The 21511-nt window shown below is 37.4% G+C and overlaps 1 protein-coding gene across 3 annotated transcripts in view; it reads right to left on the reverse strand.

Moving 5' to 3' along the window:
- ZFR (zinc finger RNA binding protein) overlaps positions 1–21511 on the reverse strand; it is an 86113-nt gene that overhangs the window by 60596 nt on the left and 4006 nt on the right. For 2 of the 3 annotated variants that reach the window (XM_032851271.1, XM_032851273.1), the window contains exons 3-5: positions 5048–5071; positions 3295–3577; positions 883–1027 (exon numbers count right to left, since the gene is read on the reverse strand). In XM_032851271.1, coding sequence (XP_032707162.1) covers positions 883–1027; positions 3295–3577; positions 5048–5071 — 452 coding nt within the window. The remainder of the gene's footprint in view (positions 1–882; positions 1028–3294; positions 3578–5047; positions 5072–21511) is intronic. The other variant, XM_032851272.1, reaches the window with a different exon arrangement.

The raw sequence follows: 21511 nt of genomic DNA on the forward strand, positions 1-21511 counted from the left end.
GAATCTCTATCAAAAAATCCATCTTTTAAAGACTACAAGGGGTGCTTGCGTGGCTCAGTTAGTTAAGCATCCAATTCTTGACTGAGATTCTTTCCCTTTGCCCCTCCCTGCTGCTCACATGAGCTCTGCAAAGTAAATAAATCCTGGGGTGCCTGAGTGGCTCAGTAGGTTAAACCTCTGTCTTCAACTCAGGTCATATTCCTAGAGTCCTAAGATTGAACTCCACATTGGGCCCCTGCTCAGCTGGGAGTCTGCTTCTCCCTCTCCCTGCCACTCCCCCTGCTTGTGCACACACACGTGTTCTCTCTCTCATTGTCAAATAAATAAAATCTTTAAAAAAAGAAAAAAGAAATAAAGACTACAAATACGTAGGCTTCCTTGAAAACAAAGTATTTCCTGTATTTGAACCATTACATTTACTGTAATATCAGAGGCTGGAAACAGAAGCAACTGTCACTACTGATCAGAGGAAGATGAATTAAAAATAAGGGCCCACAAAGAGTTTCCACTGGCTACACAAAGGCAATCAAGCAGTATGTTCTGGGCATTTCTGGCAAAGCTAAGGATGTGGCCAGAAGTTATCACCACAACTCCTATTGTACAGCTTATTTCATAGCAGAAAGAGAACTGTAAAGCTGAAGACCAGGAACAAAAATACATTTCTGGGCGAGAAGAGCATGATTATGATTTGCCCCCACGGCCCCCTCCCTCTTCGGTACTCAAAGCACATAGCAGAAGAAGAGAAGGACATGGCTAGAATTTGCTTCTTGAGGTAAAATAACAAAATAGCTTAGGTGGACTCAAAAGGGTATTTTCATGAAGCACACTGAATAATGTATTTCAGCAGTTTTCGATGAAACTGTGTATGCTAATAAAACCCACCTGTCTGATAGTAGGTTTCGGCAACAGAAGGCTGAGGCTGGGCAGCAGCGGCCACAGCAGCAGCAGTGGCCGCTGGTTGTTGGTAGTACTGCTTACTGTCATACGCTACAGCAGGAGCGGTGGATCTTACATAGGAGTACGAGTCCTAAAGAAAGGGAATGAAAGAAGATCTTGCCATAAGTGAAGTGGTAGGAAAAAATCCCTAACTCTATAAAAGTGTAAAGGAAAACAAAAAACTAACTACAGATCTATGTTTAAGAGTCAAATTCAAAACAAAGGGCATCTATTTTTGGACTTTGAAAATAAGGTCAAAACCATTTCAAGCAGCATGTTTATTTAACTTCCACATCAGGGGAAAAAAAAAATTACTGAAACATTTCAAAATAATGCTTATCTTTAAAATCCTATTAAGAAAGGGGGCATCTGCGTGGCTCGTTGGTTAAGCGGTAGTCTTGATTTAGGCTCGGGTCGTGATCTGAGGGTCCTGGGATCAAGTCTGGTGTTGCATTCTTTATAGGGAGTCTGCTTGAGGATTCACTCTCCCTCACCCTTCCCCCTGCTTGCTCCCTCACTGTGTCTCTCACACTCAAAAAAATAAATCTTAAAAAAAAAAAAATTCTATTAAGAAATTCATAGCAGTTTTGCTTTAAAATTGGATCTCAGAGAGACCAAAGACCACCTGTGTGTTCTAAGCTTTGTGACTATTCCAGCTTTTCATTCTTCTTTATTTACTACTACTATTATTATTATTATTAACAACTTTTTTTTTTTTTTTAAAAGGCTCCATGTCCAGCACAGAGCCCAATGCAGGGCCTGAACTCATGACCCTGAGATCAAGACCTGAGCTGAGATTAAGACCTGGACGCTTAACCGACTGAGCCACCTAGGTGTCCCTATTTACCACTATCATTAACTTAATGGATAGAAACTTCTGGATCAGGGAAAGGAAAGGGGAACACAGGTTCCAGGTAGAAGGAACACTATATATAAATCTCCAAGACAGTGAGGATCAAGGTGAGCTGGGTGAATTCTGGCACTAAACAAAGTGAGGAGGGATGGGAAGGTATGTAGGTGGAGGCTGAAGAAGTAGGCCAGGCCCAGAGAATGATGGGCATCATTAACCTTATTAAAAACAATGGAATTTATTACATTTCATCTCTGGACATAATGAAAACAATCACACATGGCAAAAGGAATTCTGAGTTTGGTAACCTGCACATTTTTAAAATTAAAGTTTATTTACTTATTTTTAGAGAGAGAGCACAGGGAGGAGCAGCAAGGGAGAGAGAGAGAATCTCAAGCAGACTCCCCACTAAGAGCAGAGAGCCCACTGTGGGGCTCATCCCATGACCCCAGATCACGACCCAAGCTGAAATCAAGAGTTAAACACAGCCAGCTGAGCCACTCAGATGCCCCACAGCTTGCCAAATATTAATAAAAAATACTAATATTATAATTTATATGTCAATTCATTACTTAACAAAATAAACTCATATACGTTAGAAAGAAAATAGAAAAACTAGGCAAAGTTCCGAAGATCCTAAAGCAAACAAAAAGAAAACAGGTTATTAAAGGATTAGAACCAGGGGAGCCTAGATGGCTCAGTAGGTTAAGTGTCCGACTCTTGATTTTGGCTCAGATCATGATCTAGGGTCAGGAGACTGAGCCCTGCATCGGGTTCTGCACTCAGTAGGGAGTCTGCTTGAGATTCTCTCCCTCCCTCACCCCTACCTCCTGCATGTTCTCTCTCAAATAAATAAATATATCTTAAAAGAAAAATAAAGGATTAGAATAAAATTTAAATAAGTAGTAATTTAGTACCATAACAAACACAGTACTATAAAAGGGAATTAGATCTTCATGTCCCAAGTAAGACAGAACCAAAAGCAACTACAGGATACAAGAGCAGCATCAATTTCTGTTACATATGAAGAAAGATGACTTTGAGAGGAAGAATGTGCAGGGAACAGAATTTCTGCCCTTGTAAAGTACCAAAAAGACATGATGTAATTGTTTGGCCCATATAGTTTAGGCTCACGGATCTCAAAACAGGAGACAGAGGAATACCGCCATAGTACAAACAAGGAGCATTTTCCCTATGTCTTCATTCTTCTGGAAACCCTGGTTAAATATTTAACCAGTAATTAAAGCAAATTACTTCTAATTAAAGTAGACATAGATATAAAATGGACTGGAATGCACTCTGGGGAATTATTAATAAAAACTCACTGCAAGGGAACTTAATTCTTGGACTATGCCCCTAAATTACCTAAGAATACACATTCATTTCTATCATCTGAGGTATAGTTTGGAAGACCCAAGTTTGACAAACACTGGCTTGGACATTATGATCATACACCGGGGTCAGTGAAGGCTGCGTGTTAAGGCTACTGAAACTAGTAGTTTTCTTACCTGGTAGTTCTGTGTAGTAGCTGGGGGTGGTGGTGGTGGTGCTTCCTGTTGTCTCTGGGTATAACCATAGTCAGTTGCTGTATGTGCCGTGGGGTAGCCTCCATAAGCAGCAGCTGTTGCAGCAGCTGCAACAGCTACTGGAGCAGGCCTGGCAACTGCGACCGTGGCGGCTGCTGGTGCATAGGCAGCAGTAACTGTGTGAGCAGCTACTGGAGCCTGATGGACAGTGTAGCTAGCAACTGTAGTTGGATGAGAGTAGGCTACACCCGAAGCTGGCTGCTGGCTATATTGTGGAGTAGAAGAATAAACACAATACAACTTAATTTTAAAATCTAAGAGTTTAATACAGTAAAAAGCACATTTTTTTAGAAATTTAATTATCGACTATGAAACACCAAGTATTTGAACACAATAAGCCTAGTCAATACCATATTTGTTACTGTTGTATGATTTTTATTCCTTAATCTTAATGCATCAGACAGTCACACATACTATGCTTAAAATCATGGACCGTATTACAAAGCAGGGATGACAAACTGGGATAAAAAGCAGTAGTAGGAAGAAAAGAAAACTTGATGAAACTAGGAATTTAAAAAAGTATTTGTTGCTTGTGGAGTTCTTTATTATGTTCTACAGTTTAAAAAAAATCTCTACAAAGAAATCATGTTAAAAATACTGAATTCTAACTCCAACTGTAGAAAACATTTGAAGCAGAAACTATTACCCAGTTGACTTAAATACTTCTGATACTCTAGGATCGTAGTTCTCAACTGGGGGAGTTTTGCCCTCCAGGGACATCTGGCATGTCTGGAGATATTTTTGATGGTCAAACTGCAGAGGAGGTGGTGGTGTGTGCTACTGGCATCTAGTGGGTGGAAGCCAGTGATGCTGTTACATATCCTACAGTGCACAGGACAGCTACCCACAACAAAGAATTATCCGAAGAATGTCAATAGTGCTGAGGTTGAGAAATCTTGCTCTAGGGCACAAAATCTACAACAGACTCTCTATTATTTTAAATAAATTACTCAAGTTACAGGCAGCGTTTCATTATACATTTATTTTTCTCTCAAAAATGTAGCACATGTTGCAAAAGGAGACCTAAGTCAGATGCTTTGCAATCATAACAATTTAAAACGCAAAGAGGCAAAAACATTTTCCAATGTATGAAATAAATTTCCAGCTGGTTTTCAGAGTAATGTTTAACTTTTTAAAAATTTTAACTTTTAAATTGAGAGTCTATGTTACATAAAACCAAGGCTTATAGATGTTAAGCATATGAAAGTCTATTTGTCGTTCTAGGTTCTCTAAAATACTCACAATTATACTTGCTAAAGCTTTTTCACCAAGGCAGAAGTGCCTTCTAAAAAAAGAAGAGCCCCAACAGTTACTTAGCTGACAGGTCTTAGATGACCATAAGTCTTAATATGAGCCAACAGTTAAGAATAGCCAAGAAAAAAATACCTGACTGAAGCTGAAGCTACTCTAAGAAGTGTCTGATTCATGGGTTATAGTACAGCATAGTCTTCCTGGTGTGCACACTACCGTACAAACATGGCATGGAATTAAAATTTGGGGCCACCGCATTTTAACTGTATTAGAGAAAACACTAGTAATTACAATGTATTCAAAAGGAATCAATATGAAGCTTATAAGTATGGCTACTATTTCACATAAAAAGTGGAGGAACATTCAGTCTAGAAGAGGTGACTGGGGAAGATATGAGAGCTGCCTTCTAATAGAAAAGACTTACTCCATGCTGCTCCAGAGAACAGAACTAGAACCAATGGATGGAAGGGTGGCAGATTCCAGCCCAATATGAAAAAGAAAAAAAAACAAAAACTTAGAACAAAGTCCAAAGAAACTCTTATAATTTATATTTGGATGAGGTTTTCCACATTTTGATATTAAAAGTAGCTAATATTTTCTACATATATGACAATTAAAAGACAGAAAAAGGGAAATTTAAATTGTAATAGTGGAAAAACTGGTTTGGGATTGACATTTTCTATGGATAATTCCATAGCCTTAAGAAAAAATGCCAATAACGTATTTCTTCAAAATTCCTAGAACTGAAAAAAGAATTATATTTAAAATATAAATATACCAGTTCTGTGAAACTTGTATTTAACATTTACTGATAAAATTTCACACATTCAGACTACACTGCATAAAAAGGGTTTGGTTATGTAAAAATTCAGATAATCTTGGATTCCTATACAGTTTCCATTCATCCCATTGCTCTTTATTGCACATCTGTTCACACTTCCTGGTCTCCAAAACTTGTCCTATAGGACAAAAAACAGAGTGGGAACAGAATAGGAATGTCAAGTCAACCAGGCAAGCAATCTGACTTATACTGACTCTGATCCTTAAAAGTCCATGTGACTAAAAAAGGGATGATGATATGCCCTGGTTTAAGCCTACTGCCCCCTCATAATCATTAACAGTATGCTCCACACCTGTGTGTCTCAGTTTGAACAATAAATCTTATAATCTCCCTTCCCAGAAAGCATATAACAGGGTGTCAGTACGCTTAGCAATTACCATATGCTACATTGCCTAGGACTGCCTAACGAAGTCTGATCTGTATAGTTAGATCTGCTCTGTATAGCCAGGATATGGCTGGAACCATATCCTCTACTAACAGCATCATGAAGAATAATGATCTAGTTCTAATTCCCATAAAGGGCTAGGGCAACGATCTGCTGTTCAGAATAAAGATTTTCTAGTGTGTTATCTTAAACCCATCTGGGAAATTCGTTTCAATCCGAAATATCCTTAGAAAATTGCCTTTTATGTGATGTATATGACCAGCCTGGGTTACAGCAATTCAATTAAGTATCTAGCGGCTACGTAAATTTTCAAAAATTCAGGTCACATGAAATTCAAATTAGTTTAAGCAAAATTAGTCTAAGATTGAAATATTTTAAACCAAGGTTTCGCCTGGTTTGTAGTACTCAAATAAAAGCTATTAAATTATATGCCTTCATAAAACTTAAGACTTAATGGTCACTAAATGATTTTTAAATAAAATAAGTAAATAAAACCCCCAAATCTTGTGCCATAAAAACATCTGTGAAATATGCAAAGACTTTCATTTTCATCCAGCAGAGAAGCAGCTTCTATTTGGATAATATCCTTTGTAGATAAATTAAATCTAATAAATCAGTTTTAAACCAGGACAAACTGAATAATAAATTAAAAAACAAAAATATGGGACGAGCAAGGTTAAGAAATACACAAGATGGAAGGGTATTTCTCTTGGAAGGAGAAAAAGGTAAAGTATTTAAGGAATTATTAATATTAAAAAATAGTAACACTTTTATATTCTTGGACTAAACCTGGAGGTTAATGGCCAGCTCTCTCCTTGCTTACCAGAAAGTGAAACCAGCCAGAGTCCTTACAAAATAGCTGACCAAAATCACCAGTCGAAGAAAGCCTATATAAACTGCAAAAGAAACAGGAATGGTCCTGCAGGAAATGGATATCTCAATGCAACAAACAAGAATTTTCACAAACTCTAATTTGTAGCCATAAAATAAGAACTTAACATCAGTCAGAAGATAAAGTTAAGGGACACAGACAAGATCAGGATATAAAAAACTATAAAAAAGAAGATAAATCTAGGAAGTCCAATATCCAACTAGAAGGAATTCTGAAAAGAAAAAAGCAAGTAAAAGAAATTAAGAAAGAATACTTCCTACTCTGGAAGGGAGGCACATATTTTCAAATTTAAAGGGTCTACAGAGGGGTGCCTAGGTGGCTCGGTTTGTTAAGCATCTGCCTTCAGCTCAGGTCATGATCCCAGGGTCCTGGGATAGAGCTCCACCATCAGGCTCCCTACTCAGTAAGGAGCCTGCTTCTCCCCCTGCTTGTGTTCTCTCCTCCTCTCTCTTAAATAATGAATGAAATATTTTAAAAAGGGCCTACAGAGTGCAAAATAGAATGAAGGGATAACACCTAGAGACATACAGTATTTCACAACATCTCAAGGTTAAAAAAAAATCTTTCAAAGTCTCCAAAGAAAAAGTCACCTGCATACAACTAAACAAAAACCAGACCTTTAATAGGTAACACTAGTGGTTAGAAAATAGCAGACTAAAGTCTTAAAAACGTGAGAGAAAATGGTTATTAATACAGAGTTCTGTACCCAGCTAAATCACTAAGACAGAATAAAGGGTTTTTCTCCTTTCTTTTTTTTTTTTTTTGACATTCAAGAACTGAAAGAGTTTACCTCCTATACACCTTCTGTTTGGACGTGACATGAAGATGTACTTTAACAAAAAATAAACCAAGAAAGAAATCACGGGGTCCTATAAATAGTGGATCCAAACCCAGGAGGGAGATGAGAGCCCAGGTCAGCAGCTATGCATCGGGCCCAAAGAAGCAGTGAGCTTGGACTCGAAGTGAAAAAGGACAGAAGCCTCCAGGAGAGTGATATCCAGGAAGATAAAGGACTGGACTACAGACAGTAGACCAGAAGCCTGGAAAAACATTAAAATATAATCAAGGGGGATGCCTGGGTGGCTCAGTGGGTTAAGCCTCTGCCTTTGGCTCAGGTCATGATCCCAGGGTCCTGGGATCGAATCCCACCATCAGGTTCCTTGAGGGGCAAGGAGCCTGCTTCTCCCTCTGCCTCTGCCTGCCTCTCTGCCTGCTTGTGTGCTCTCTCTCTGACAAATAAATAAAGTCTTAAAATACAATCAAGGCACCAAAAAGATTTTGGGGGAAAAAAGGTAATCAAAGACTTCAGCAGGGGCACCTGGGTGGCTCAGAGGGTTAAGCCTCTGCCTTCAGCTCGGGTCATGATCTCAGGGTCCTGGGATTGGGCCCCGCATCGGGCTCTCTGCTAACCTCCCCCCACCGCCGCCCGCTTGTGATCTCTGTCTGTCAAATAAATAAAATAAAATATTTAAAAAAAAAAAGACTTCAGCAAATAAGACATTGCCCAAGAAAGGCATGATCTTGGTAAAAGACACCACAGTTAAGCAATTAGTAGGATGTAAAAATAGCAAACATCTGTTTGAACTTGAACTGAGGAATATTCTTCTATCAAGTGGTACACGGTTGTAAAAATGGAACACATTAGGAATAATAATCATAGAACACCACCACCTGGGTCCACAGTAAGTACTATTTACAGTCATAATAAAGTTTCTGCCTTCAAGTTTTAGAATCAACCTAAATTACAGAAGATAAACTATGATTACAGAACATAAATGTTAATCGCAAGTAGAACTACAGCTAAGTTGGGGACAGGGTGGGAAAAGAAGGAAAAGTAAAGCACCAGTTTCAAGATTCTTTTCCTAAAATAGAGAGTACCGAGATACTGACTACCTTTGTTGGAAATGGGGGAGTGTCTGAAAATGAGAGAAACAGCCATATAATTTAACTTGGAAGGAGAAATGAGAAGCATGAGAGGATATATACTAAATCTTAACTATGATTATAGGAAATCAAAATATAATGTATAAAAAGTCAATAAATTAAGACACAGAGAAGCATATTATTTAAGGATATGGAGTTAGAAATAAAACCAGAATGCATTAAAGGTGGGAGTCTCTACAAAGTGGAATTGGGGATAAGGGATTAAGAAAAAAAGTAAATGCTGTTTTCATTAAAAGCCCTTCTATGGGTGCCTGAATGGCTCTGTCAGTTAAGTGACTCTTGGTTTTGGCTCAGGTCATGATCTCATCAGGGTTGTGCGACTGAGCCCCACATCAGGCTTCACGCTCAGTGTGGAGTCTGCTTGAGAGCCTCTCCCTCTCCTCCTCCACTAGGTGCACACGTGTGCTCACTCCCTCTCTAAAATAAATAAATAAAATCTAAAAAAATTCCCTTCTATACTATTTTAAATTACATTATGTACTATTCTGGGGGAGGGGCATAAAAGATAATTTTCTAACTGGTTAGCTGAATGACCAACCAACCACAAATTTAAAATACTCCTGTCTAGGTATTCCAATAAAATTTTTTTTTTTAAAGATTTTATTTATTTGAGGGAGAATGAGTGAGAGAGAGCATGAGAGAGGAGAAGGTCAGAGGGAGAAGCAGACTCCCCAAGGAGCCGGGAGCCCAATGTGGGACTCAATCCTGGAAGTCCGGGATCATGACCTGAGCCGAAGGCAGCCGCTCAACCAACTGAGCCACCCAGACACCCTCCAATATAATTTTTTAAAAAAGATTTTAATTTACTTATTTGAAAGAGAGACAGCACAGCATGCAGAGTGGCAGTTAGAGGGAGAGAGGAAAGCACACTCAATTCTAATTTCCACATTTCTGGTCTCGACTCTAACCTATACCCAACTCTGAGCCCATTTTTAATGCTTTCAAATTCCATTATGACCTGGATTTACATTATACTAAGGTTACAGTCACTACCAGCATTAAAACAACTATGCATACTAATGGTCTTTCCAGTAAGTGGCATCTGGTAACGGGAAAAACATTCCTATACCTCTTTTACTTTCTGTACAGCAGTGATTTTCAAAATAGGATCCAAGGCCTGCTAGGATCCAAGAGGTTACCCCTTTTTCAATTACAGAGTGCCTTCATATAATTTAATCCAAACAATTTATTGCAACGAACTGAATGCAGAAGAAGACCAAGCACCAACCATTTAAAAAAATTTTTTAAAATATTTTTTAAATTAGCATATACCGTATTATTTGCCCCAGGGGTACAGGTCTGTGAATCATTAGGCTTATACACTTCACAGCACTCACCTTAGCACATACCCTCCCCAATGTTCATAACCCAACCACTCTCTCCCTAACCTCCCCACCCCCCAGCAACCCTCAGCTTGTTTTGTGAGATTAAGAGTCTCTTATGGTTTGTCTCCCTCCCGATAAAAAGATCATTTATTCCTTCCCTAGCCCCCAAACCCCCCACTTTGCCTCTCAAATTCCTCATATCAGGGAGATTATATGATAATTGTCTTTTTCTGATTGACTTATTTCACTCAGCATAATACCCTCTAGTTCCATGCACATTGTTGCAAATGGCAAGATTTCATTTCTTTTGATGGCAGCATAGTATTCCATTGTGTGTGTGGGTGTGTGTGTATGTGTATACACACCCCCCCCACCCACCCACATCTTCTTTATCCAATCATCTATTGATGGACATCTAGTTTCTTTCCATAGTTTGGCTATTGTGGACATTGCTGCTATAAACATTTGCCTGCACATGCCCCTTCGGATCACTACATTTTGTATCTTTAGGGTAAATACCCAGTAGTGCGATTGCTAGGTCGTATGGTAGATCTATTTTCAACTTTTTGAGGAACCTCCATGCTGTTTTCCAGAGTGGTTGCACCAGCTTGCATTCCCACCAACAGTGCAGGAGTTGAGTGACCTTTATCCGCATGCTCACCAGCATCTGTCGTTTCCTGACTTGTTAATTTTAGCCATTCTGATTGGTGTGAGGTGGTATCTCAGTGGTTTTGATTTGTATTTCCCTGATGCCAAGTGATGTGGAGCACTTTTTCATGTATCTGTTGGCCACCTGGATGTCTTCTTTGCAGAAGTGTCTGTTCATATCCACTGCCCATTTCTTGATTGGATTATTTGTTTTTTGGGATGTTGAGTTTGATAAGTTCTTTATAGATTTTGGATACTAGCCCTTTATCTGATTACGTTGTTTGCAAATATCTTCTCCCATTCTGTCAGCTGTCTTTTGGTTTTGTTGACTGTTTCCTTTGCTGAAGCTCCAATCATTTTAATTGAGATATTAAAAAGATTTATAAAAATCTTTGTAAAGATCTAAGACAATGCCTCATCTCCCTATTTTTGGAGGACAGGATATAGTTATTCCTTTATAGTTACATAAAGAAACTTGGGGTTAACATGTAGTAATCTTATTTTTATTTTGAAATTATTTAATAAATATCTTTTTAAAAATTCTAGGACAGTAACTGTTAGTATAACCAACATAAACAAAAGCTCTAGGGGTCTTCGATAACTATAACTGCTTTAGGGGCCCCAAAACCGTTAGCGTCAAGAACTACCATTTTATGATACAGAGCATTAACTCTGATTCATCATTCATTTTCCTGCTCTTTATACCTTTAAACAAAAAACATTTTCTTCTATTCTGTAACAGGGAGACAGTTCTCAGAGCAAATGAGTAGCGCACATGGTCAGAGCCCGAGGTCTGTTGCCTACAACTGCAATATTCCTATCAAGGGTTCCAAATCTCCCAGTTTACCCAGTGTGCTGTTCACAAACATCATTTTCTGTGTTAGGAGACATGAAAGGTATTGGGAAGCAATGGCCTACAACTCTGGGACTCCCACAAGAAACCAGCACAGAAGGTGAATTAGAAAAAAGTCCATTTTCCCTTTCAAGGGAAAACTGTAGAAGAACCTTTCCTAGCTCAGCCTTGGCCCTGGGTAAAAGGGAGAGAAATATCCCTAACAATTATTATTATTATTATTATTATTATTATTATTATTTTGAATGAGAGAGCAGTGTGTGAGCATTGGGTGGGGGAGTGGGGCAGAAGGAGGGAGGGAGAGAATCCTAAGCAGGCTCCACACCCAGCATGGAGCCCATCAGGGGGTTCCACCTCACGACCCGGAGAGACCCTGAGATCATGACCTGAGCCAAAATCAAGAGTTGGATGCTTAACCTACAAAGGCATCCAGACACTCCTTACCTGACAATTCCTTCCTTTTCTTTTTTTAAACATTTATTTGAGAGAGATATAGTGAGAAAACACATGAGCAGGGTGGGGGGATACAGGGAGAGGGAGAAGCGGGCTCGCCGCTGAGCAGGAAGCCCAATGCGGGATGCGATCCCAGGACTCTGTGATCATGACCTGAGCCAAAGGCAGAAGCTTAACCAACTGAGCCACCCAGGCACCCCTCTTGAGACAATTCTTTATGACAAGTTAGTCTTCCCTTAGGTTTGGGTTCTGGAATTCACCTTATCTAACTAGGAAAACTCCAAGCTAAGAAGTTAGTTTAGTATATCTCTGAGCTGACAGTACTTTCACATGCCAGAAAATACATTTTCCTCTCTAAATGCTACAGTGTTCTAAGAAACAGGAGATCTCAATACAAACAACACAACAATCCTATAAGGAAACAAGTTACTAGAAGCAAGAGTTTGCAGAATAAAAAAAAAAATCTTAAAAGCCTGAATGCATTGGAATTATTGAATACAAAATATAAAATAAGTATACTTAAAAAAATAAAAAAGAGGCATCTGGGTGGCTCAGTCCACTAAGCGTCTGACTCTTAATCTCAGCCCATTTTTTTTTTTTTAAGATTTTACTTATTTACTAGAGAAAGAGAGAGAGGAGGGGCAGAGGGAGAAGATCTCAAGCCAACTCCTCAGCACAGAGCCCATGAGAGGCTCAATCTCACGACCTTGAAATCATGACCTGAGTGGAAACCAAGAGTCAGACAGTTAACTGACTGAGCCACCCAGGCACCCCTCAGCTCAGGTGTTATCTTAGGTGTTACGAGTTCAACTCTGCATTGGACTCTGCACTGGGTGTGAGGCTACTTAAAAAAAAACAAACAAAAATAATTACAAAAAAAAAAATAGGTAAACGATTAGACTATCAAAACTAAGACTCAGGACCACGAAGTTGATTAAACAACAACAACAACAACAACAAAAAAAACAACCAGATGAATTTTTAAAAGAAAAGACCTTCCAGAAATGAAATACAGTATATAAAAATTATAAGCAGAAACTTAGAAAGGCATTACATAACTGATTAGACATGGCTGACAAAAAACTTAGTGAACTAGAAAGTTATCTCCACGATTACTCAGAATGCACTCAGGGACAAAGAGATGAAAAATATTTGAGGCTAAAAAACAATGAGGATAGGATAATAAGATAGGATAATACTTATATAAATAAGTATATATACTCTACATCTAAGTAGAGTTGCAAATGGAGAAAACGAATAGAGGAAACACATCTAAAAAGAGTATCTGAGATTTCCCAAAATTAATGAAAGATTAATTTGAAAGCCCCAACAGAGATAGAGAAGCACTGAGAGGGGAAAAAAACAAAGTGCCTACAGAGACTGAGAACTTCTCCAAAATGAGGAAGGTGAGATTAAAACAAAACAAAAAAAAAAACCCTGTTACTAGTACAACCATATTAAAGGACATTCTTAAAGATTTTCTTTAGGAAGAATGAAAATGATCTCAGAATGAATGTCATGTTAAAAAAGTGAAATATGGAGGCAAATTTAAATAATCAATGACTATATAAAATAATGGTATTCAACAATGATGGGTTGTGGGGTTAAAATGTAAAATACTATACAATAATAACACAAAAATCAGCAGAAGACTGATCAAAGCTAAAGCATTTTAAGTCCCTGCATTGTTTAGGAATGTAAATAAAGATAATGATTTACTTTAAACTGCATAAAGTCTTCATGCTAAATTTCTAGAGGAACCACTATAAAACGGAAGCAGAATGTTCAATTTCTGACCTTATAAAAGGAATGAGACAAGGTCTCAATCAAGAAAATGAGATAGCTTCTGTACTCACATTATTGGATATGTTTCTGCTCCCCTGGAAAACATATTCTGTGTGTGTGCATTATTTTCAATTCTGGATAAAATGGCAAAGTAACTGACAGACAAAACGCTTTTTTCCTTTTCATGGCATACAAAATACAATTTGGTCTTTTCATTAGTCCAAACTGAATGTTCAACACTGTTGGACTTTTCTATTTTCTAGGTCAAATTATGGCATTTTATGTAACTACCAATTCACAGATTTTTCTTTATATTACATTTAATATTTTATGATGTGACAAAGATACAAAATTAAACTTCCTCAGAGAATCACCCCAAAGACAAACCATCTTTATTCTGTACACTTGATATATCATGCTCCCATTACCTTTACAACACTATTAACACAATAACTGTATTATAGAATTTTAGAAGAAATTTAAATGTCTTCTAAGAACTAGAACAAATAAAATAATCAATCCTACAACTTTTACTAACACATTATACTAGCAGACTACTAGTGGGTCAGGGTGGTTAAATGTTATATAATATGAAAACTGTTAAGTTTTCTTGGGATCCATAACTCATAGTATACCAAGAAAAAAAGAGTCATTACCATTACCTGGATCCACTGGACCTTTTGCACTTTTGTACTTCTGAAGTCATTTGACAAATTATGTACACAAGAATAAGGGATAATAACAACATTGATGATAATAAAACCTATCAGAAATCTTAAAAGCAGCAGTAGACCCTAATTTTTATTCCACTTGCTCCTGGTTTTAAAATGAACCATGTTCTCTGAACAGAACTGCTAATCAACTTTCATGCACGAACCTGGAACATTTCTCTCTCATAAATGCTGCCTGCAGATTTCAAATATTATCTCTAATGAATTCTAACTTATCATTACTTCTGGTTCTTCTTTTTGCACCTGAACTGCCAAAATGCAATGCTTGCAAAATTTTTAAAAACATTTGATGGACTGGGGTGCCTGGATGGCCCAGCTAGGGTTAGAGCATCTGCCTTGGGCCCAGGTCATAATCCCAGAGTCCTGAGATTGAGTTCCGCATCAGGCTCCCTGTTCAGCGGGGAGCCTGCTTTTCCCTCCTTCTCTGCCCTTGCCCCTACTTGCGCGTGTTCTTGCTCAGTCAAAAACAAACAAACGAAAAACCCAAAAAACCCACAAAAAATATTTGATGGCTTTAAGAGAGATAGTCATCTTCTTTGCTCCATAACCGCAAAACATTTTTAACTTTGGAATGATCAATATATAATCAATCTTTTCCTTTCTACACCATTGATGTCCTCCAAATTTTCTTTGAATACATACCTGCCCTCAGCATCTACCCACTAATAAATCATATGAAGTAAATTCTGGTGCACAAACATCACAGAAGATGAAAGAACTCCTGCCACATACACTTTTAGCAAACTGAGATGTTCGAGATCTTGTCATGGAATATTACACAACGAAGTCACTCTTATTAACTGACCTGATAAAAACACCATATTTACTTTTTTTATCCTTAGAAAAACTATCTTTCACTCACTGACTTCCCAGTTAAAAAAATTTTCACCTAAGACACTGTACCTGAAGATTCTTGGTCTGAGATTTTGCTTTAACAATCAATTTTACTAACTATCATGTGATGCTTTTTTTTTGCATTCATGTTATTTATCTAATAATTGTTAAACATCTTCCTGTGTTTTCTTCTCTGCCAATATGGACAGAGTCTGGACAATTTAGAATGCTCAGCTGTGCTGAAGGAAAAAACTAAAAAGCTAACTACAAAGGCAGCAGTGTCTCTAATTTTTTTCATACCATCTTCAAAGATGCAAAAATTGGGTGACTGGGTGGCTCAGCTGGTTAAGTGTCTGCCTTCAGCTCAGGTCATGATCCTGGAGTCCCTGGATGGAGCCTGGCATCAGGTTTCCTGCTAGGAAAGCCCCTTACCCTGCTATCTTGCTCTCCCTCAAATAAATAAAATCTTTAAAAAAATAAAAGATGCAAAAGTTTGGGCAATGAAGTGTCTTCCAATTGTTTTACTATTGTACCACCCTTCTAGGTAATTCCAACATTCCTCCATTTTTCTATCGTATTAGTCTTTTTTAGAGTAGTTGGCAAAAAGTGACAAGAGGAAATAATTCCTAAGATAATGAAATAGCAAAATGTTTCAAGACAGGAAAAAATAAAATCCATTTACCATTTATCATACGGTAAATCTTAGACTTATAAAAAGGATCCAATGGATCCATATAGTCATTGGAAAATAAAATGGATTTCATTCCACTTTTTTTTTTAAAAAGATTTTATTTATTTATTTGACAGAGAGCACAAGCAGGGGGAGTAGCAGAGGGATAGAAGAAGCAGGCTCTTAGGTGAGCAGGGAAATCCGACACAGGACTCGATCCCAGAACCCTGGGATCATGACCCAAGCTGAAGACAGAGGCTTAACTGACTGAGCCACCCAGGCACACTATTTCATCTTTTTTTTTTTTTGAAGATTTTATTTATTTATTTGACAGAGATCTCAAGTAGGTGGAGAGGCAGGCAGAAAGAGAGAGAAAGAGGAGGAAGCAGGCCCCCAGCTGAGCAGAGAGCCTGACGTGGGGCTCGAACCCAGGACCCTGGAACCACGACCTGAGGTGAAGGCAGAGGCCCCAACCCACTGAGCCACCCAGGCACCCCAACACTATTCCACTTTTAAAAATTAGAGGATTTTCTTTGGAAGACCTCTAAGGAAGAAAAAGTCATGAAATGGCAATCCTTTTAACTATTTGTAAATAAAACTGCTCAAAAATCAAACCCCACAAATGTCTGGGTACATAAGTTAATTATGTATGCCATAAGTTAGATACCATAAGTTAATAAAACCAAAGTACCCTTTAACTTTCTGAACTCAAGAAAAATTTTGCCAGCAAAAGAAAAGCTGGTAGGTACCATAAGTCAATTAAACCAAAGTGCCCTGTAACTTTCTGAACTCAAGAAAAATTTCGCCAGCAAAGAATAGAACACTCACACTAAGTGAGATGAAATAAAACTAAAAATAGCCTCCTAACACTTAAGGTCAGTTTTTATTGTCAAATGTTTTACAAACACACTAGGAGTATTTTCAGAAGTCTTTTGATTTCATAAATGTGGAAAACGAATTATAAATGTGTAAAATAAGATCCTGAAATTCTTAAAGGTAGGATAACCAGATATTCTAAAAGTAATGGATAGCCAGGTAAGACTGTAAGCAAAAGAGTGTTGTGCTGAATTTACATTTTATGATGAGCAATCTGTTTATAGTAATGAATGGTTTGGGGTATGTATAACTTGGAGTGAGAGAAGCCATAAAGCCATCTTCATAAATCACAGCATTCTTTGCCTTCATCTATATGGTTACTATTTAAATGGCTTCTGTATTATTTTTCCTATCAAAAAAGTATTAGATTTCTTCAAACTTCTTTTCAAGAACATTCTTTGAGTTAAAGCTGACTACCCTATCATTGTAATGCATTTTATATACTATATTTTCCCAGAAATAAAAAAAAAAAGATTTAAAAATTTTATTTTCATTCGTTGTCAAGAATAGTGCTTCCCAATATTTTATGCCCCTTTGATCTCTAAGACCCTCAAGAATTTATATGAATAATAAATTAGACCACAAAACTTTTTTTTTTTTTTTTTTTTAGCCCCCAGGATGAAGGTCCAAGTATGTGGACAGAAAAGCAGCTTTCTAACAAAAGATCTAGGACACAAGGAGTGAAGTTAACCTTTTCCACCCCACAATGAGGCTGGAGAAACAGGGAGAAGGCCTTTCCCTCCAGGGACACTGTGCATGCCCTAATAGAGACCACAAAACTTACTTTAAGCAAAGTTTTATCACAGTCTTTCTGTAGTTCCAAATAAGTAGATCTGAGGTTTTCTATAATGGCTACCCATTAAAATTATACCTATAATTTGATAACTAACATTGCTTACTACCTCTCTTCTTCTGGTTTTTATGACATATTCTCATAGCTCTTTGCCTACCCTGTATTTGTTTCTTTCTCTGGCCCTACTTTAAACACAGATGTTCCCCAAGTCTGCAACCACGGCTCTGTTTTTTTCTTTCATTCATTCAAAAATGTTTACTAAATGATGCATGTCATACACTGTATACAATGGGGATCACTACCATATAAATGATACCCAGATTCATACTACCAACTCTTATCCCTTTCCTAAGCTCCATTTCCAAATGGTCTACTGAATATAATAGCTAACATTAATGGGGATGTAACATATGCCAGGGACTGTTTCCAGAACTCTGCAAATACTACGTTAATGAATCCTCAAAACACAATGGAGAATGTAGAAGCCTCCCGGAATGCTGGTAATATTGTTTTTATTTTCATCTGGGTGCTGGTTATACAGGTATATTCAGTATATGACATCTCATCAAGCTATACTATTATATGAGCAGTTCTTTTTATATATATTGCACTTTAACAGAATTTTTTTAAAAATCTCAATCCTATGAGGTAAGGAACAGTATTATCTCCAGATTAAAGATGAAGAAACTTAAGTATCAAGAGACTGTTTCTCCACTGTCAAATGGCAAGTGGTATAGGGTACCAGGATTCAGCTCAGGTTGTCTGACTTCAGACCCATCCACTCTCAATCATACCAAGCATCATATATTTCTGTCCTGGCTCAACACATTTCCTCTGTCTACAATGATCTTCTCTCAGGGGCAGCTGGGTGGCTCTGCTGGTGAAGTATCTGCCTTCAGCTCAGATCATGATCCCAGGGATGGAGCCCCAAGTCAGGCTTCCTGATCAGCAAGGAGCCTGTTTCTCCCTTCCCCTCTGCTGCTCCCCCTGCTTATGCTCTCAAATAAATAAAATCTTAGGAAAAATAAAAAAATAAAATGCTTTAAAATAAAAGAATAATAGGGGCGCCTGGGTGGCTCAGTGGGTTAAAGCCTCTGCCTTCGGCTCAGGTCATGATCTCAGGGTCCTGGGATCGAGCCCCACATCGGGCTCTCTGCTCAGCAGGGAGCCTGCTTCCTCCTCTCTCTCTGCCTGCCTCTCCATCTACTTGTGATCTCTGTCAAATAAATAAATAAAATCTTAAAAAAAAAAAAAAGGAAAATAAAAGAATAATAAAATAATCTTCCCTCAATTTTCTGTGTGGAAGACTACGAAGCATACCTCTAACTTCAGAGTCAGAATCCTCCAATTCCCCATTTTAGTATTTCATTAAAATTCAGGTATGATCATAATTTACATAAATGTAAACTCCTGAGTGCAGGGACTGCACATACTGTAGATAACTCATTAAATATCATGTGTTACTCCGTAAAAATGTATTTTAACATACATATTATATGTGAGATTTATATTAAAACAACAAAAAAACCCAATGTCATATTTATTTAATCTTTATTTGTCCTCTACATGCATGAAAACACACAGCTCTCACACAACACTCAGAAATGCTATACTCTGAACAGTGACCCTAATTCTGAGATAAGAGTGCCAAGGACGTAAATTGTCTGAGCACAGTAGGTGCACTCCACACCTTTAATCATGTACCTAGTAATTCTAACACAATCTGTGAATTACTACACTTACAAGCCCCAAGCTTTGTCTTCTGGTTAACCTGATGGTGTACTTCCGAAAAATAATTTGGCTGGTTTTACAAATATGTCTATTTAAGCATCTATACCTTATAATCCAACTGCTCATAAGCATAATTCCATCTCAGTTTTAATCCAGTGATCTAGGTCTATCCCCATACTAAATAAAGTTTGGGTATGTGGTAACATAAGACCTTGCTTGTCATATTATTACAAATCTGTCATGACTACTTTTGGACAAATACTGTCTTCATCACCAGTATCAGAATCTCTTTTGATACAGTAACTCAAAAAACCTGTTGTGATTTTTATTGGAATTACATTAAATATATAGATTACTTAGGAGAAAGCTGATAAATTTTTTTAAGAAGATTTTATTTATTTATTTGACAGAGAAAGACACAGCGAGAGAGGGAACACAAGCAGGAGGAGTGAGAGAGGGAGAAGCAGGCTTCCTGCCAAGCAGGAAGCCCGATGCAGGGATCTATCCCAGGATCCTGGGATCACTACAGAGCCAAACGCAGATGCTTAACGACTGAGCCACCTAGGTGCCCTGAAAATTGGTAACTTTAGAGTACTGATTTTTTTCACTCCATGAACCCAGCCCATCCTCATTTATTTATGTCTTCTTTTATGGGCTTTATATCCTAATGCATTTTTTTCCTTAAGTGTTCTGCAAATTTCATTCGCTTTATTTCTACTTAATAGGCTTTGTGGCTATATAAAAACAAGATTTAATTTGAAATTTATTAATTCAATATTGCTGAAACAGTATCTTTACCAATTTCTACCTAATCTTAGATCCAGAAAATCTGCTGAATGCTTATTATATCTCATATTTTTGTCTATCACTTGCAAATAAAAAATTTCCTTCCTTCCCGATTAAACTGACATGGAACCTGAGACCTATCAATTGATACTCAAATACCTATTTTTAAAACATTTAACTTAAGATTATGATGTTCTCTATATAAAGTATATGAAAGACATCAACTAAGGAGTTCCTCTAAAATCCTTATAGTATTATTCAAATACCTATACTTCATAGATAACTAACATTGGTAAAATGCTTTCTGAAAATCAGGCACTAGGGTAAATGGTTTTATATATAATCTTGATCAAAGGACAGTTAACTGAGGGAACAGTCTCAGAAAAATGAAGTGATTTGGCCAAGTGACTGATGAGATAGAGCTTGGATTCAAATCTGAAGTCTCAGAAGCTCCAAATCCATGCTCTTCCTATGAGAGTATATGGTAAAGCCGTTTAGGAAAGCACAAACATATAACTTAAACGTTCTATACAGGAGTATTTTGGCTCACAACTGCTCTTAAAACTATTAATAACACAGAAGTATCATTAATGTAACAGCAGCAATCCTTTTAGAACATTTTCATTATTTTAAACTCATTCATGCAATATGAATCCCAAGATCTCTGATTCAACAATGAAAGAGCTGATATAATTAGCAGTTGCAGAATTTTTTTTTCTGTAGAGCCAGTAAATTTCCATCACCATGATTGGTTTCGGAAACCTGTTCACCTGGTTTTTCACCTTCTCGGTGAGTGATTACTCCTTTTCTACCTTACCAGTGATACTCTTATTCTTTCCTCAAGACATAGTTTTCTTACTACACTCAAAATAAAGTAAAAAAGGAAGAGAAGGAGAAAAGGAAAATTCACTAGCTAATCAGCCTACCCAAGTTATCTATCTCAATGATGTGAAGAGAATAATTATCTTTTAGGAACAGACATAGTAAAGATATCTCAAGAATCACTGGATGAGATGCCTTTGTAGCAGATAATTAAACTAATGTCCAGCAAAAAGTCAGGATTCACCTAAACATTTCCCACTTAACAATATTTGCTAAGACTCGAAGACTATGGGGGTAAAGTAATTATTCTGCATCTTTATATAATCTCTACCCTAAAGCCTTTGAATTCAATAAATACTAGATATAAGAAGGGTTAAAAAAAGTTGCAAAATGTTTTTTTCAAATCGCTAACTTTACTGAAGTTATTTAGTGATACGCTAAGTATATATAGGACAAAGAAAATTAGTTTAAGCACAGGCTAAAGATTTAGATTATCCAGGTTTTAACAGACAAGTAGCT

This window comes from Lontra canadensis, unplaced genomic scaffold (assembly GCF_010015895.1).
Source record: "Lontra canadensis isolate GAN:19392208 unplaced genomic scaffold, GSC_riverotter_1.0 scaffold5, whole genome shotgun sequence".
In the NCBI taxonomy this organism is placed as follows: Eukaryota; Metazoa; Chordata; class Mammalia; order Carnivora; family Mustelidae; genus Lontra; species Lontra canadensis.